Source organism: Falco rusticolus, chromosome 13 (genome assembly GCF_015220075.1).
Source record: "Falco rusticolus isolate bFalRus1 chromosome 13, bFalRus1.pri, whole genome shotgun sequence".
Lineage (NCBI taxonomy): Eukaryota > Metazoa > Chordata > Aves > Falconiformes > Falconidae > Falco > Falco rusticolus.
Genome location: NC_051199.1, coordinates 30,239,075 through 30,256,739, shown reverse-complemented (window position 1 = coordinate 30,256,739; position 17,665 = coordinate 30,239,075). Strand labels below are relative to the sequence as shown.

At 47.0% G+C, this 17,665-nt stretch overlaps 2 protein-coding genes across 2 annotated transcripts; one reads left to right on the top strand and one right to left on the bottom strand.

Moving 5' to 3' along the window:
• The first annotated feature begins 500 nt into the window (after nucleotides 1-500).
• SELENOT (selenoprotein T) lies at nucleotides 501-9,006 on the top strand. The gene is made up of 6 exons (XM_037407218.1): nucleotides 501-715; nucleotides 1,889-1,999; nucleotides 3,124-3,250; nucleotides 4,711-4,798; nucleotides 6,234-6,385; nucleotides 8,274-9,006. The coding sequence occupies exons 1-5, from the start codon at nucleotides 564-566 to the stop codon at nucleotides 6,356-6,358; spliced, it is 603 nt and encodes a 200-aa protein (XP_037263115.1). The 5' UTR covers nucleotides 501-563; the 3' UTR covers nucleotides 6,359-6,385; nucleotides 8,274-9,006.
• ERICH6 (glutamate rich 6) lies at nucleotides 8,288-17,404 on the bottom strand. Its single transcript, XM_037407220.1, is given in 8 exon segments — nucleotides 8,288-12,331; nucleotides 12,789-13,017; nucleotides 13,303-13,455; nucleotides 14,686-14,767; nucleotides 14,923-14,999; nucleotides 15,001-15,082; nucleotides 17,199-17,243; nucleotides 17,246-17,404. Coding segments are annotated over 8 exon segments (1,080 nt in total). The 5' UTR covers nucleotides 17,382-17,404; the 3' UTR covers nucleotides 8,288-12,055.
• Between the last annotated feature and the right edge of the window lie 261 nt (nucleotides 17,405-17,665).

The following is a 17,665-nucleotide window of genomic DNA, read 5'->3' as shown; positions in this document are numbered from 1 at the left end:
CATCAAAAATAATTCACTGCTAAGGATAAATGAAGCTTCAGGTGCTGCAGCTGCTGTGGTCAGCCTTGCAAGTATTTGTTCCTGTGTGATTTTTATTTTCCTTCCTTCCAGTTCTAACTTCCCCCTTCCTCTTGCCTGGTCACTTTCTCTGTGAGCGTTAAAAGCCGAGAGCCGAGCACGCGGGGGCCCCCGCACCGCGGCCCGGCGAAGGCGGCGGGCCGGGGGCAGCTTGCTCCGTGGCTTCCTGCGCTTAAATCCGTCCTCGGCGGCGCCGTCAGGTGGCTGCTGCCCCCCTGTCCTTGGTGGCATTCCCCGGGGTGCCGCCTGCCCTCGGTGGGACCGTCACCGCGCCTGGGCTCCCTGTGCCTTCAGTGGGGTTGTCACGGCGCCTGCTGCCCGCCCTGTCCCTGGCGGGGCTCTCTGGAGCCCGGTGGCGGCACCGCCTCCCCCGCCCGCCCACTCTCGCCCGCGGGAGGCCGGGCTCTTCCGGCGCGCCTGGGGCGGGGCCTGGCGCTCGCGTGCCCTTGGTGCGGTGGCTCGCGCGCTCCCTCGGCGGCGGCGAGATGCGGGCGGCGGGGCGGCGGCTGCTGTTGCTGCTGCTGCTGCTGGCGCTGGCGGCGGGCCCGGGTGGCGGCTCGGCGGAGCAGGGCGGCCTGCCCGCCAAGAAGCTGCGCATGGCCTACGCTACCGGGCCGCTGCTCAAGTTCCAGATCTGGTGAGGGCCGCCCGGCAAGATGGCGGCGCCGGCCGGGCCCGGGCCTACGCATCCCTTTCCCTCCTCGTCCTCCCCGCGTCGTCCCGGCCGGCCCCGCTACGCCCGCGCTCGCCCCTCCCCGCCGCGGCGGGCGTGCGGCGGCCCCGGGGGTGCGGCCGGGGGGAGCGCCTTGGGCGAGCGGCCGGGGCATCCCGGCCCCGGGGCCTGTGAGGCGTGCGAGGCCGGCGCGGCTGAGCGGGCCGGGCTGCGGGGGCAGCGGGGCTGGCGGACGGCCTTGCTGGGCGATGACTCCGGGAAAATGGCGGCCCGCGGCCGAGCGTGAGCCTCGGGCCCTGCGGGTGCAAGGTGTGGCGGTGTCCCGGCTGCGGGTGCGCCGGGAGCGGCGGGGGGGGCTGAGGCTTTAAAAATGGGTTTAGTGACCGCGGGCAGCGGGATCGGGGGCCTTGAAGTCCTTCCGAGAGTGGTGGTGCCGGCTGCTGGGAGTGGGGCCGGGGAGCAGGCGGCTGCAGCAGTGCCACTGGCGTGCGGGGGGCAGCACCTTGGGGCGCTTTGGCTGCGGCGGGCAGAGGGTGCCCGGGGGGGGGCGGCCCCCTGGGCCTGCCACGCGGAAGGCCGCTCGCTGCAGGGTACTTCGGTACCTAATGTGGCGGGACGAAGCCAGGTAATTTTTACTCCAGCTCCTGCAGAGCAGCTGGCCGAGGGGCGGCTCCGTGACGTTCATCCCGATTAACGGCGGCCAAGTACGGAAATGGCGGGGAGCGGCGGGAGCCCATCCGTGGGCTGTCCCGCGAAGGGCTGCGTTGGACTAGGGGGGAATTAAAAGGGCGTTCTGGAGAACTTTTTTTGGCCGCGGAGCGAGGTGGTAGGCAGGCTGGCTTCCTAACTTAATTTTTACGGGGGGGAAGCAAGCTGCGCCTTGCTCGGTGGGCTCCACCACAGCGTTGCCTCTGCGCTGGTACGTGCAGACGGTCCGTCCAGCCGGGTGACCCGTCGGCTCTCGGGGCTTTTGACGTGTAACCGCGCCGCAGATCGGCATTCTTCTTTGGCATGAAGAATTTTGGTTTTGCGTTAAAACTATGGATTGTGAACAGTGTGAGTAGCGGTGTTGCCAGTTCGGCAGCTACTTTAAAATGTAGCACTCCAGTTTCAATGACAATCCCTGTCTGTGTTCAGTGTCTCCTGAGGCTACAGGCGGGTGTTTGAGGAGTACATGCGGGTTATTAGCCAGCGGTACCCAGACATCCGAATTGAAGGGGAGAACTACCTTCCTCAACCTATATATAGGTAAGCACATGACTGGCAGTACTAATTGTCTTTTTTTTCCACTGTGCAGGCACAGCATGGTGAGTGGTGAACGTGTGCATTTACACATAAATAATATTGGAAATGGAAACCTATGGGGTTTTTTCTTTATGGTTACATGCAAGCTCAGTTACTTTCTCCCTTCCAGATAGCCACCTTAGTTTTCCATACAAACTACCATCTGATTGTGTGTATGATGAGGCCTGTCCTGTCCTGTTCTGAAGTAAATTATTTAGTCAGGGTTTTTTCACAGTGAGGTTTTCTGGCTTTTTTTTTCCATGATGTATCTGGACATAAATTCACATCTGTTGCTCAGGCTTATGCACTTACTGACAAATTCCTGCAGTAGGTTAAGGTTGCAGAGGAGGGAAGAGTTTGGTTTTGACATCTAAGTCAGGGGAGAGCTAGCCTCATCAGAGAGGCTACCAGGATGTCCTTTATTACAGTTGGCAGGGAGGTGAGGGGAAGCCCCAAAAATTGGAAAAAGACAAAATGAAAATAGTGTTTTTCCTATTCTTTAGACCACTCTGTACATGCTAGAGTGATGCCATAGTTACTATGGTGGCTTCTGAACCACTTCTTGAGCTAACTACTGTAATAACTACAATGGTAAGAATGGTACAGGATTGAATACCTCAGTGTTTGCTTTTTGGCTATAGATTTAATTCTTGGAAAAAAACTGTAGGGTTTTCTGCATCTGTTGGCAAGATGCTTTATGAGGAAGTAGTGCATGTCAATTAAATGTGTCTCTATAATATGGAACAACTTCTTTAACAAACAGGATGTATTACCCAGTTTGGACATGTATAAATTGAAAGCAGATTTCTGTTTGAGGTCTGCTTAGGGAAAGAAAAAAATCTGTATGCAAGGTGTACAAGAATAGTATCTGTCTGAGGATGTGGGTTTTTGTTAACGTGTGTTGGGTTTTATTGTGTTTGTTGTTTTGTTGGTTTTTTTTTCAGGGAGATAAACTTACCTGCGTTTCCTCTGAATCTCTTGACTGTACACTATCAAAATTCTTCTAATGAGATGAATTACAGCTATAAGGTGGTGAAATAGTAATTGCAAATCTTCTGAGTCACTTTTTATGTGTTATCTTTTGATAGGCACATAGCATCCTTCCTGTCTGTCTTCAAACTAGTATTAATAGGCTTAATAATTGTTGGCAAGGATCCATTTGCTTTCTTTGGCATGCAAGCTCCAAGCATCTGGCAGTGGGGCCAAGAAAATAAGGTAAACAGTATACTTTTCTCTTTTTTTTCAAAGCCATTTTAGAATGACTTCATGAGAGTGCTCTGGGAGTACTTCACAGTTCTTACTGGTGTAACTTTCACGCACTGCAGCCTTAACAGAACCTTTAAGCTTCTGTAACTAAATACACTTGAGAGTTTTGTGGTAGCCTAATTACTCTTAATAGTAGTGCTTCATGTTTTTGGCAGACCCAGTTTTGATTGCTGTAGAGGCACAGCTGAGATGAACGTTACTGACAAAGTTGATAAAATTTGGTTTCATTTTTTAGGGCTCCAGAGTAGCGTTTCAAGCTGGCAATGTTGGTGTTAAAATTACATCTTCCCTTTTCTGTTGTCTCATAACTATTTTGCAGTTGTTGCTTTCATCAGACTTTTAATAGATGAGGCATGCACTTAAGATGGTGATTAGAAAAATCAAGTTGAAGTTTTGTGGGAGTTTTTGCAGAACATATTTGGGCATGACTAGCTTTGCCTTGTGGGATGAATATTCCTATGAGTCAGTACTGATGATGCTAACAGATTAATGTTCTTGTACTCTGATTTATAGTAACCTTATTCCAGATTTATTCTACTAAACAAAAGCAATTTATAAGTTTATTAAGCTGTATGTGTTTTATTGGTGCATGAATCCTGAAACTGAGCTACCCAGTGCAGTGGGTCTCTGTCACCAGTCCATGTGAATGCATAGAAGCTGTAATATATCCTGATTAATTAAACGGGCCAAATGTGCTACTGAGCTAGGCTAGCTGCAGTACATCTGTGATGTTGTAAATGACTAACAGTTCGCCCATGCTAAATTCTTCAGTATTGCAGTAACTTGTGTGAATGTGCCCTTGTGCGTGAAAAGTGAATTATAGAGGCACTGGTGATGGAGGGAGATGCTGTGTTGCTGAAGATTACATCATTGCACCCTGAGGCACCAATGCACAAAGAAAATTCCAGATAATTAGCTTGAAGACATGCTAGAGGGTTGACAATTCTTGTGAACAAATGTAATTTGACTCGCTCTGCTGTTTGTGTCTTGGCCTGTGGTTCTTTGATCCGCAGTGTTGCCCTAACGCTGACGGGCAATATGTAGAAACAGCTGCGTTCCCTTGTCACCCTGCAACTGCCATCATAGCCCTGTACTTATGCCAGCTGGCTGTTAAGATGCACGTAGATTTGTGGAGAAAAGGAGCGAGAAGACAAAACTTGGTTTGATTCAGGATTGTGAGTTGGATGGTTTCAGAACCGTTTTGATACCTGTCTAGGGAAGGTGACGTGCACTGTCTTTTTTAAAAAGAGGTTGAAAGGATGGTGTCTATGCAATGGGAAGATTACTTGGTAAATTGCAGAGGTGAATTCAAGGACACCTGTAAAATTCCAGTGCTTATTAAGAGTGAATTAAATAAACTGTGGTTCACATGGCTGAAGCATCTGGGATTCTTTCTTGTTCTCTTCTAGGTTTATGCTTGTATGATGGTCTTCTTCCTGAGCAACATGATTGAAAACCAGTGTATGTCAACAGGTGCATTTGAAATAACTTTGAATGGTGAGCTGAGAACTTTAAAGGAATCTCATTGTGTTGCATGTGTGCATGGATTGTGGGCGAATGAGGGATAATGTTATGAAATGTGGTATGTTTTAAAATGTGATGGTATGTGGTAATTGACACTCATTTTGAAATGTCAGCTGTTCTGTATCACAGTAAATGATGAAAATCATAGAAGTCTGATAAAGCAGCTTATAGAGATGTCAGTTATGTATATTTTGAGATAGTTATATAAAAACTTGCCTAGAAGAATGCTTGGTCACTTGGAGTAACTGTATCGTGTGTTTCTTGCATGTGATGTGCGTTAAGTAAGAAAGGATCAACTAGGGAAGTGTACTCTCCAGTTAATTACAGGCTTTCCCTATCCTGTTGCGTATTATGGTTTAGCTTTGGAATCCTGTCGAATCCATTGCTGTTTCCACATTTTCAGTACCAGTGGACAGCGAAAGAGTCTGTGGATCTTCTGCCTTCAAATAATTGTATAGTTTTAGAGTTTACGTAAGCTTGGAGTACAGAATTTTTCAAGCTGGAGGTACAGGCGTGTCATCCAGCTCTGTGCTTTATAATATCAATTTATGATAACTGAAATAAATCTTGCACCATAGTAGTTTCTAAGTCAAGTCATATAGTGCAGAACCTGTTAAAGACAGACTGTATTGCATCAGAATAGTTAAACTCAGTGCACTTCTAGTCCTAAATCTCAGATTGGAATGGGCAGCAGAGCATTTGTAGGGGTGAGCGGGCACATCTGGACTTCTCTAAGTTTCTGGTTTGTGTTTTGGGACAATGTGGTTTCCATCTGGCTTTTGCTTTATGTAGATGAGAACAATGTATTTTTCAGTGTGAGTTAACAAGTGCTATAGCAGTGAGGGATAGCTGGGGGAACAGGTTATTTGACAACATTGAACACGAATGTCGTTTTTACCCTGTGGTATTTATGGGCTGTGCTGCCTTTCATATTTCTGGGGCTGGGTGGTGGCAGGTAATGGTTGCAGCTACTTTGAGTGGAACCTTCCAAGCCAGATCGTGGTAAGCAGAACTTTTGAGGGCCAGGCTTAGATGTTAGGCAGAGTGAGATGAAGACTAATGAGACCTACCAGTTTCAAAGATTTAGCAATGGTTTAAAAAACTCGGTATGCTATTCTGGCACTTGCTATTTTTAGGTGTTCTGTCAGTGGATATTTTGAACTTTTAAATCCCTATGATGTACTTCGAAGTGGAAGCATTAGACTCCTAGTTTTCCTAGTTGCACTGGGTTTTAGTATAGCTGGCGGTCTGAAGTGTTGTTGATCCAGATGTTTTCCTTCATATGAAATAGTACCAATGTGCATAGGTTCCTAGACACTTTCAATTTTATGTTTAAAATAGCAGTGCATGTTTTCTGACTTTGTCAATGTAATGGTGCTTTTCTCCCCTCCCGTGTGTTTTGTGGTAGATGTTCCAGTGTGGTCTAAGCTGGAGTCTGGCCACCTTCCTTCCATGCAGCAGCTTGTACAAATTCTTGATAATGAAATGAAGCTCAACGTGCATATGGAGTCAATGCCTCATCATCGATCATAGCCCCATCTATCAGCACTGAAACTTCTTGTAAGTTTCTTCTAGTCACCAGTTGTTTATTGACTCAGATGTGAAGGACCGCATGTTGCAGATTGAACATTGTAATTGTGTGTTTGTTCATTTAAAAGTGTTTTACTGGAGAACCAGCTCTAGTGACTTTAAGTAAATTGACAGTTATGATTTTACGGGTACTGTTTCAGTGGGAGGTTTTGGGTTGGGGTTTGTTCTGCCTGTTTCAAAACTAGAAGCTGGCATTCCTTTGGGCAGGAAAAGATGTGTTGCTGCGTGCAGAAGGCCTTATGTTAGTGAACTGTGTTTTGCAGAGATCCGAAAACAAGACTGTGTTATGTGCTTTAAAACAGAGTGTGTGCAAAGGATTTCTCTTAACTTGTAACCTAATTGAATTCTGTGACCCTGGAAAGTAGAGCATTTTCTTGCTGCCACCTGTGTGCTGCACTGTTCTAACCTTTTGCAAATACTTGTTGACTGTTAGGAGCAGAGGGTTCAAATCCATGCTTATATATTTTTATGACAAACCAGTTCCATGTTCCTGTATCACCTGTGGCTTTCAAAATATGTAGTTTATGATTCTTCATGGGAACATTGATGTGGTACAAAAAGACTTCTGTTGGTTCAAAAATGAGCAGTGCTTAGGAGACTATGTAGGTGAGGTATTGATGTGCTGTGGTACAGTGTTTCGCTCAAGGACACTTTGGTTTGAGCAGCTGGTGTCTTGGTGTTACCTTCCAACAGACACCCTGCTCTCAAGCGGCAGACCCTGTGCTGTCATTTCTGTTGACTGACACCTTGCAACTCATCTCACCACCTTAAACTGACCAGCTGGTCCCAGCTGCAGCACAGTTAATGACCTGGCACTGTTCAGACACCTCTACAGATTTTCTTTGGAGCTTTGTTTCATGTGATGTGGCTTCTGAAAGTTTGCATTTACACGAGCATGAACGTAGCGCCTGGAGGTGTACGTTCAGAGAAACCCAAGCTCTGTCAGAGCACTACAGGCAGTCTCTCCCCTTGTAGGAAGCCATGCTCAGTAACCAGCGCTTGCTCCCTTGTTTCTTGTTGCTTCAGAGCTCAGACTTCAAACCCCATTTTTTTTCCTTATCGATCTCTCCCTCCACTAACCCCTGCAGCTTCCTGAAGCAGGGAGAGCAATTCAGAGGGGCTGTGACCTTGAAAGTCCTCATGCAGGGAATGAGAGGAACGGTTGACTGCAGGCATATCCTGTTTGTTCAGTTAAGTCTGGTTTGTCCTAGTCATTTAGCAAAAGTCATCTCAATCATGAAGTAAGTTGTTTCCTATTTTTTTTTTAAACATTATTTAGCATTAAAAATTTGGGTGTTTCCTGTACTTTTCAGATGGACTTGCTGGAGCTTAACATCCAATATGTATGATTTTGACAGTCTCGGTAGTAATTCTTTGTTGCAAAGCAGACTGATGTCGCTTTTGAGCTTACAAAGCATGCTAAGGCTGTTCTTACGTAGAATTTTGTGTAATGGGATACAAGTTTAGAAAAACAGCAAGAAAACCCCCCACTCAGTTGTATTTCTATCCCTGTAGGAAATTACACTGCAGGTTAGAGAGTCTAATTCTGAGACTTGGCGACTTTGTGTTTTAATGTCTCCTTGTCTAAATTCACGCTAACGTAGTATCATTCTGATGGTATCCTTGTAGGTGATTGCCCAGGGTGAAATCATAGGAGCAGTATTCTCTTGCCGTGAGTTATGACCTCCCAAGAGAGAGTGCTTGTAATTCAGCTTTTATAATCCAAAGCACGCGTAGCCTGCGGTTCTCCCTCGTTCACAGACATGCCTCAGCTCTCTGTTCTGCCGGTGTTGGAGATGGTTTGCTTGTTTAATGCGGGAGCAGTTGCCGACTGTAATGCTTGTGTCTCCGTTTCCAGGCATTAAGTGGTGGTTTCCAAAGGCAGCGTGGCTCAGACCCATGAAGGCCTGTACTGAAGACAGCACGCTGTTAGTACAGACTGGATGCTTCTCTCGCAGCCACGTTGTGCCTCCTGAAAAAAAACTTAATGAAAGACCTCTTTCAGTGCTGGCATGTTTCTGGATACTGCACAGTCATGGAGTGCAATAATACTGTATAGTTTTTTTAAGATTTCATTCGACCAGTTCATAGCTCAACAATGCAGGCATTACTAATTGTAACTTATTTTATATTCATGTTTCACACAATGGCAGATTGAGTTGATACCTAGTTTTTCCTCAGAAAAAAGAAGTTTGTTTAATCTGTTGTATTTTATATGAATTTATGTTCTTTTTGTAGTTTAAAATGAAGTTCTAGGAGTGTCTGATATTGTCCTAAACTGCTAAGTAATTGACAGCTGTCAAATATCTCTAATGTGGTTAAAGCAGGTTTGTATATTTTTCAAAATATATGGCAGAGTTGAACAGTGCATTATATACTAAATTATATAAACAAAATTATATGCAGGGTAGTTACATCATTTTGTGAGTTCAGTAAAAATTAAGGTCAGTTGCTGTTTTAAATTGTGTTGGCCAGCTGAAGATGTTTTCTTCTTGACCATTCTGAAGAGATGAAAAGCTGGGCCTTTCTACTGTCCTAAATAGAAACCAAGAAAGTTAATTTAAATAAAGAGTTCTCATTTACTGTGTGAAGTACCTTGTTTGAGTCACTGATGGATATTCTTAAAATTGCAATTGAAAAACATGCATAAAAAGCCTGCTTTCCAAAGTCATTAATCTGGCGCTTGTCTTGTCTAAGTGTGCTCGTTTGGGATGGGGTAGAGTTCGTTTTCTTTATAGTAGCGGGTATGGGGCTGTGTTTTGGATTTGCGCCAAAAACTGTTGGTAGCGGGATGTGTTGGTTGTCAACTGAGAAGTGCTGGCACGGTGTTGGGGGCTGTTCTGTTCCTCATCCTGCCCTGCCAGCGAGCAGGCTGGGGGGAGCACGAGACAGCTGACCCTGACTGACCCGTGGGATATTCCATGCCACATGGTGTCATGCTCAGTATATGAAGCTGGGGGGAGAAGGAAAGGGGGGGATGCTGGGAGTAATGGTGTTTGTCTTCCTAAAAGTGTTGGAGCGTGGCTTTCTTGGGGATGGCTGAGCACCTGCCTGCCCATGGGAATGGTGATTGAATTCCTTGCTTTGCTTTGTTTGTGCATGCGGCTTTTGATTTACCTGTTGAACTGTCTTCATCCCAACCCATGAGTTTTCTCACTTTCACCCCCAGATTCTCTCCCCCATCCCAGCCAAGGGGAGCAAGAGAGTGGCCGTAGGGGCTGGGCTGCCCTCTGGGGTGAAACCACGACGTGATGCCTCTGTGTTTTGGAAGGAGCTTTGTGGTTTAGTTTTGTGCACCTACCAAAACTCGGCCACGACCAAAGTTCAGGTGCTGTTGAACCGGGGAAGCTCACTGGGCTAAAACCAAGTTTCAAAGGCAGCTCTGCTGCAGGGCCTGGGAATTTTGCTCAGGTTGGCTTCCCGGGTCAGTGTGAGCTGTAGGCTGCAGCCTCCGCTCTGCAGTTCCTCCACACCACTGTATGTCTCGGCTGCGGCGTGCTCCAGCTTGGTCTCGGCAGTGTCTGCCTCCTGCTCGTCCCTGCTCTGGGCTGCAGGGTTTCATGCCTCTTGTAAAAGCAGCTGAAGTATTTCCTGGATCTGTCTTATCAATATCTTCTCTGGGTGGGAAGGGAGATTACCTCTCTTGGGACAGTAAATCAGGTGAGAAGGGAATCTGGAGAGTGGTGATGAAGGCAACTGTCATGGTGTGTAAGAATTCTTTCACCCTCCCTGAGGATTTAGGGGCTGGTCTAGGAAGTGTTTAGGGTAACGAAAAGCTCGCTCCACCCAGCTGAGAGAAAAGTCCATGCCAGTTGTTACAAAGGTGTTGTTCATCACTGCCATTAAACACAGTGGCCTCAAAGCTGCTTTGTGATGAAATTATCTCTTTTAGGTAATTCGTGCTTTCTCTGCTGAAAGAGATTAACCAAAAGTTTCCAGTGTGGATAGATTTTCAGTTTCTCATTAATTATACACCTCAGACAAATTAGAAAACAAATAAATGCACAGATGTGTTGCTAGGCTAAGACTTTCCATGAGCAGTTCACAATATCGCCCTACTTTTTGTTTTGCTTTGCTGGCTTGCACAGCTTTTGCTTTGCCTATTGAATTGTTCACGGTCTGCTTGCTGCTCCCAGTGTTCCTTCTCTTTCATCTGTCAAGATTGCTTATCGATACATTGGAGTTAGGTGTGCGAGAGCTGTTGCTGATCTCTCTTAAATGCATCAGAAGCTTTTCCCATTGTGGGGCACAGGCTGGGCAGCGTTGGTCGTGTCTGTAATTGCTCTGGGTTTTAGGGTGCGCAGAGCAGGCTTGGTTTTATGGGCTGGGCCAAGCCCCACTATCGCCATTCGTAGAGCTCTTCCGGAGGGAAAAATGGAACAATAAAATGGAAATAAAGAACCTTGGCGGTCATTAAAGGCAGTGATACCTGCCAGCCTTACTAAAACCAGTTGCCAAACACCAACTGCTGACTCTGTTTGTGGTGCTTTAATCAGGTGGTGCTTTAATTTGTTCCAGTCTGAAATCGGTGCCCAGCTGGGCAGTTTTGGCTCACAGGTGTCCTGAGCCTAGCAGCCTGTGTCTGGGGGTGCCCAGTGGGACAGACGCTGGGGCAAGTGTATGCTGCTTCGCGTTCACCCTTTCTCCCATCCCAGCCTCCAGAAATACTCAGCACGGGGCTTCCTGGGCCCCCTGTGCTCTCCGTGTATTCAATAATCCTGGAAGGGTTTTCTCCTCCTTTAATCATCTTATTAAATCTGTCTTTCTTTTGTGTAGAAGGGTCCAACAACCAGCATCCCTGGGGAGCAGCAGGTACTGATACCCGTGTGCTGTCCTAGTGCTAAAATTGCAGGTTTTTGCTCTCCCTTCCTGCACAATGGTACTTTGTGATTTAAAAACTGAAGGTGTAAAGACCTCTTTATCTAAAAAAACCCTGTTTGAACCCTTGATTGATTTCACCTGTACAAAATGGATATTAAATAATAAATCTGAGGGGTGAATTCAAGCTTGTTGATCTTGGCTTGTTAAGCAGAAGGGTAGATGGCAGGTCTGCTGGACTTGCTGTGAGCTGGGTGCAGACTAGGGAAGGACAAAAAAATGGGTCTCACGTTTCCTGCCACAAGTGTAAAAAATGGGCCGTTACACATAAGCTGTTCACAGCAGACATCTGTGTTGAAGCCTCATCTCATGCTGGTGTAAATCAGACATAACCCTGCTGAAAACTGGAACTACAATGGCATAACAGGCCAGAACTGAACTCTCAGATTTGCAGTTTTGTAGAGCAGTGCCTGTGTGGGCAACTTCTGAACAAACACCTGCTCCTTGTACACCTGTCACAGGCTGTGACTTAGCTGTGCTCTCTCTGTTTGCTTTTGTCTTTGTGCTGCTTCCATGGGCTGAAATGACTGGTTGGTCAGCCTGGGCTGGTTTCTGCCAGGAGGCAGAAGGGAGGTTGCTCAGGAGCAATGCACCGACATCCCAAGTGTGGATTTACTCTGCCCTGAGCAAAGCCCCTCTCCAAGCCTCCATGGTAAGATACACTTCAGTGTGGGCGCGCAGCAGGGCTGCAGGCAAAACCTTGCTGACTTTGTGCAGGTGCTGCGGTGTCAGGGAGCACCTCTGCCTCGCTTTGCCTTCACACTACACGTGCTGCCAGACTGGAGCGTTTACTGTTGCCCTGACTGAGCTGCATAGCTCATGGCTTATGTCAGAAGTTGTGCAAAGCTGTAAGATCTTTAAAGTCTGTGTGATAAAGTACGCTGGAGGCTTAATTTTGTACCATTGCTCATTAGAAGGAAAGTTTAGGCATCCACGCAGTCTGTTGAAGAGCTGCAGAATCCTCACCCTGAAGGCAAGCAGCAGGAGCTCATCTTCGCTGAGCCGGCTGGAGGGAGGCAGCTGTCCAGTGTCACCGACCTGGGGAGTGGAGGTGAACAGTGTCAGCAGAGCCACAGCAGTGTGGGACAGGGCTTCGGGGCTTTATCTCTTGCCAGCAGACAAACCTGTCGCTGTGCCAGGAGCCCACAGAGGAAGGGAGCTGCCACGCACCCCTGCCCATCTGGAACATGGCTCATACCCGTGGCAGAGCCAGGGTGACCCTTGGCGACACAGCCAGGGACACCGAGCACCTGCACTCTACAGCCCCTTGCAGAGAGCCAGGGCTGCCGAGGCTAGCAAGCCCCCTGTCTGCGTGGGACTGAGCACAGGTACACCTCTGCTGTTTGCTGTTTTGGGGGGCAGGACTATGGGGCAACATAGGGAGCACCCACTGTGGGATGAGTGTGCTTCCCCAAGGATGGGAGCTTTCCTGGCCACCCTGCTTCTGCAGTAGGGAATGGCTTTGCGTGGAGCTGCCCATGTGCTTGAGAAATACCTGCACTTTGATTCCCACATTGATTTTGCTTGTTGTCCCATGGCAAGGAAGGAAACTGGTCCTGTTCTGGCCCAGCACCCTGACCCCCGCATGCTGGTTCAGGGCGATGAAGATGGGGCTCAGTGGGACGTGAGTTCCTGATGACATGACACTGTTTGACCACATCCACCTTCTCAGCCTGCTGTCTGCTTGGTCCAAATGCTGCCCTCCCTGAATGCTCGTGTTTAACCTAAAAGAGAGGAAAATCAAAACCCTGAACCCTGCAGCTCTCGCAGCCGGTGTCCCTTGTTCCCCAGAGGATCAGGACTGAGGCACAGCTAGTTTGGGATCTAATCCCCGCCTCTCAAGATACAGCTAGGGTAGCCTTGCTCCTCTGGGAAGCACCCGAAGCAAGGCCCATGAGCTGCAATATTTGTCTTTTAGTTTCTGAATGCTATTAAAAATACCCTTTATGACCCTTGAAATTTAAAATGTGCAGTGGCGAGTAAAACTGCTCTGAACAACTTGAATGTACGACACAGATCTGTTTGGGTAATAGCAAGTACTTCTGTCATCAGATTTAAATACTGCTTGTATTTTGGTGTTACTCAGCTTGTCTTCCTGTACGATACAAATAAGCCCTTCTTTCTCTCGTACAACAGTGATTGCCACATTTCCAGACGGATAGCTGCTGTCAGATGAGGTGTTCATAACCCCTTTCTTTGTCTGGTTGGTCTATCATTACATACTAAATATTTCAGATTGTTACTTGGGAGTATAAAAATTTATGTATTACTCAGATCACTGTGTTAAAGGCAGAATGATGGTGTGCTGCCAGTACTTTTCCCCTATATTGAAGGGTTCTGTATACACTGACAAGAGTGGTTAGAGATACAGAAAATACATTTGTTGTTTTACAACCAATAACCCAGGCAGAACCGCTTAGCAAGTTTATTTTAAAGACACGTTCTTGGACAATGTTTATGATTGAAAGTATGAGCCTAGCAAAGTGAAGTGATGAAAGTACTCAACTTGGATGACAGCAGAGAGAACAGGGGCAGGTATTATCCTCCCAGAGAAAAAACCCAAATAAATGGAGGTGGGGAAAGGCCCTTGCCCGGAAACCTGACTTGAAGGTATCCAAACAGCAGGTATTTTGTGTCTCACTGGGGTTTCCTTCCAGCAAGACTTGGTGAAGTGAGTGCATGTGTTTATGGCACTTTGTCATTTGCCACTGCCTTGACCGACCGCCAGCTACCCTGGGACAAAGGCAGCCTGGAGGGCAGAGCAGAGAAGGAGTCTCGGGCCTGGTTGCTTTGGTGACGGAGCTCAGGTATGCTTTGATACACCCCTGGGTCAGAAGGAAGTCAGCCACAGTAAGGAAAGATAATGTGGGTGGCTTAAAATGTTACAGCTTAAGTAATGGCAAAGGTGGCCTGAAAGCTGTGGAGTCCCTTGGTGAAATGGCCACGGTTTTATTTTTCAAACAGTACTCCTGGTTATACTGGTGATTTCAGTTTGTCCATGCACCTCTTAAGTACTCCTGCTTGCATGACAGGGAAGTCAGCCTGTGGGAAACCTGCTGGTTTGTCCCCAGGGGAAGGATGGAGCTTTGGGAGCCTGCTCAGCCAGCAGTGCCAGAACTTGGGCGTGGGGCTTGAACACTGGGCTAGCACGTTCCTTAAGTTCCTTAAGATGAGTATTAAAGACACAGGTGCCCAGCCTTCACTGAAGACTGGCTGATCTGAAAAACTTCAGACCAAGAGCTCTATAAGCTGTTTCATACTGCTTTTTTTCAGACTGTTAAAGCGAGTGTGAGTGGTGGACCAGGTTATTTGGTGATAAAGCAGACTAGGACACACTTAAAATTAGTTACAACTCTGAACTAAAGCAGGCAAATGGACCCCGTGAAGGACGCAATAACTGCGCTGTGCCATCTGGAAGCAGGGTAAGGAATTTCCCTCCATGTTTGTAGTATTTTTCCAACAGTTCATTCTTCGCTACTTAAGACTGAAAAAGAAATGGTAAAATGGATGGGAGCAGCCGAGCAGCCCTGCACCAACTGCCTGTGAAAGGCGGGCAGGTGCCAGGCTGCAGCAGCTTGGGAGTGTGGACACATCTGAGGTGCAGCCCGTTGCCATCAGGCAGCAGCTACATGCCTTTCCACACGTGGGGGTAACACTGCAGCAGGCGATGCGGTGGGAGACGGGCTGCTCCGCAGGCTCTGCTGCTCACACCGGGCACTGGTGTCCAGCCCTTCAGCCATGGGGGCTCCTGAGAAAGCAGGTAGGAAATCGTGCTGCCTTGAATTGAACCTAGAGAGCAAAGGGAGGGTTTGTGTGCATGGGGTAGGGCTGGCAGCGCTGATGTTGGGGCTGCCTGACCACCTCAGCAGAGAGGCTGTAACCTGGGGGAGTGGGAATTTCTGGCTGAAATGCTCCATCCTGGGAGTCTGTCTCGGGGTATTTTCTATCTGACAAGGGCAGTCCAAAGTGTTCAGCTATTTCAGAGAACAGGGCTATGAAAAAAAGATGTAGTTTTTCAATTAGGCATATATACGCATCTGTGTGAGTAGAGTAACTTTTTTTTGGATAGCATTCATGGCTCCATGCTCTGGAGGACTGACAATCTGAAATCCCTGGTGCCACAAAAGCCTCGGTGCCTGGCTGTCCTCTGTGAAAATATACTCATATTGTAAATCTATTTCATCTGTCCTTAGTCAAAATGCCTTTGATTTTATAGCTCAATCCAAAGGGCTGCTCAGTCATCCGCAGCCTGGGCTAGGAATTAGTGGAGTCTTCTCACCCGATTAGGCGAAACATTGATGTCGCAAAAGGAGTGGTTAGGTCAGGTCACTGAAAAGAGTTACCACCGAAGAGTTTAAGTGAAATAGGTTTAATATGAATATGTGGAAATCTGACTACACAGGATTCGGTGGCAAGGTTCACTCTGTTACTTATTACATGGAGTAAATGCACAGAGATAAATCAACTTAGGACAGAGTTGGAAACAGTTTATAAAGGTCAAAGTTTATAAAGGGTAAAGGAGATCATCCACTGAGTCATGAGGTTTAGAGGAGATCCCCTTCCTTCCTAAACTCCCACAGAGATTAGGTGTGGCTGGATTCAATCTTAGTCTCAGACTTGGTTGATAGTTTATGTCTGAAAGGGAAAGATATAGAAAGTGGGGCAAAGAATAAGGGAGACCCTTCCGCTGAATAATGAGGTTCAGAATAGGCCCCCTTGTTTTCTAAACTCTGGCAGAGTTTAGGTGTGACTGGATCTGTTCTTAGTCGCAGATTTGGACAACAGGTTAGACCTTGGGGGAGAGAGAGAGGAAGAGAAAGTTTGTTCACAATTGATAAGATTTTAGCAGCAAATCAATTTGGTTTTAATCACAAAATGATATCATTAACCTAACTACTTCAAGCTTGCAATATATATTACAGCAAAGGTATACCTACTAAAAGTTTGTGCTGGAGCTCAGTGAAATAAGTCTTATGCCTTTGCGTTCCTCAGTGTTGGCAGCAGGGTTGAGCCTCGAGGAGCAGGGGTGTCAGCCCAGGCCCTATCGTTGCCTTCCCACGACGGCCCCCCTGGTATCGTGGTACCGCAGACTTAGCAGTTTGCGAGCTGTGTGCGGTGTCCCGCTCAGGGGGAGGTGCTGGTCACAGCCCGCTGTGGTCCAGGAGAGCTCAAAAGGGTCTCACTTTGGGACTGCTGTTTATAAGGCTGTGAGATGATTTACTTCAGTCATCAGCAAATTTCAATCCTGAGTGCAACCTGAGTTGGTACTTTTCTCAGAAATTCCAGGAACAATGTGCGTTCCACTTGGTTACCACTCAGGCTGCGATCCAGCAGGAACGTGCTGGGGTTGTCATAGAATGACTGATTTCTTTCCATTCTTCTTCCCTGCTTTGACCAGTCAATGGGATTTTCAGTGCCGTTCTCTGCCTTAGCCGAGTAAGAGTTAATTGGTGCAGTCAAGGGGTGCCTAACTGCCCAACTGGCTACTCAAGGCACTGAGGCATAGCTGCAGCTCCCAAGGTCGTAGAACAGCCCAGAGGAGGGGGAGAAGTGCACTGCCACAGCTGATCACCCTGATTCTGGCAGTTCCTACCTTCCAAGGGCTTGGCTTCGTCAACTTGCTGTTCTCTAAGGTGCATCTCAGCTGAAATGTTCAGGTATAAATACTGAAAGTTACAGCAAGGAGATCCTCTCTGTGCAATGGGAATGTAACTGATTTTGTTTTTTCCTGTAAGGGGTTATTTAATACAGCAGTATCTAATTTAATGGGAATGCACACTTGACAATGAACTAACATGTCACTGTATAAATCCTGTCAATTAGAGAGCATTAGAGACAAGTAATTCCATTGAATTCATTGTTGCAATAAATAGACAAAGAAATACGTAAGGAAATGCAAACTCACATTCAGCTACGCTTGTCAGCTTTGCTGCCAGGAAAGCTAACTGGCCATTTGTCTCTCCTGCTGCCTGGAAAAAGAAAGCGTTCCTGGTACACGTTTCATATATCCTGCTTTGAAAGCTAGAAGTACTGAATATCCTTGCTGTAGGAACACAAGTTTCTGAACCTGTTTTTTATCCACTCGCATAATTGCAAATAACAGGTAGAGGCAACGGAATATCACCAAAATAATAACTCACCAAAAAGGAATTGCTCCCATACAGAGATTTCAGTGAACAGACTCTGATTACAATGGCATCAGCTCTACTGACAGCAGAGCTAAATGTTGTAATGGATTTTGTATCAAGCTTTTATGTAAAACAGAAGGAGAGCTGCCCACAAGATCAAGAAAACAGGGTAGTCTCCCAGAATATTTTCACTCTTTTTCTTACCTAGCTTCCTTTCTATTTGACAGGATCTGCCAGCGGCTTT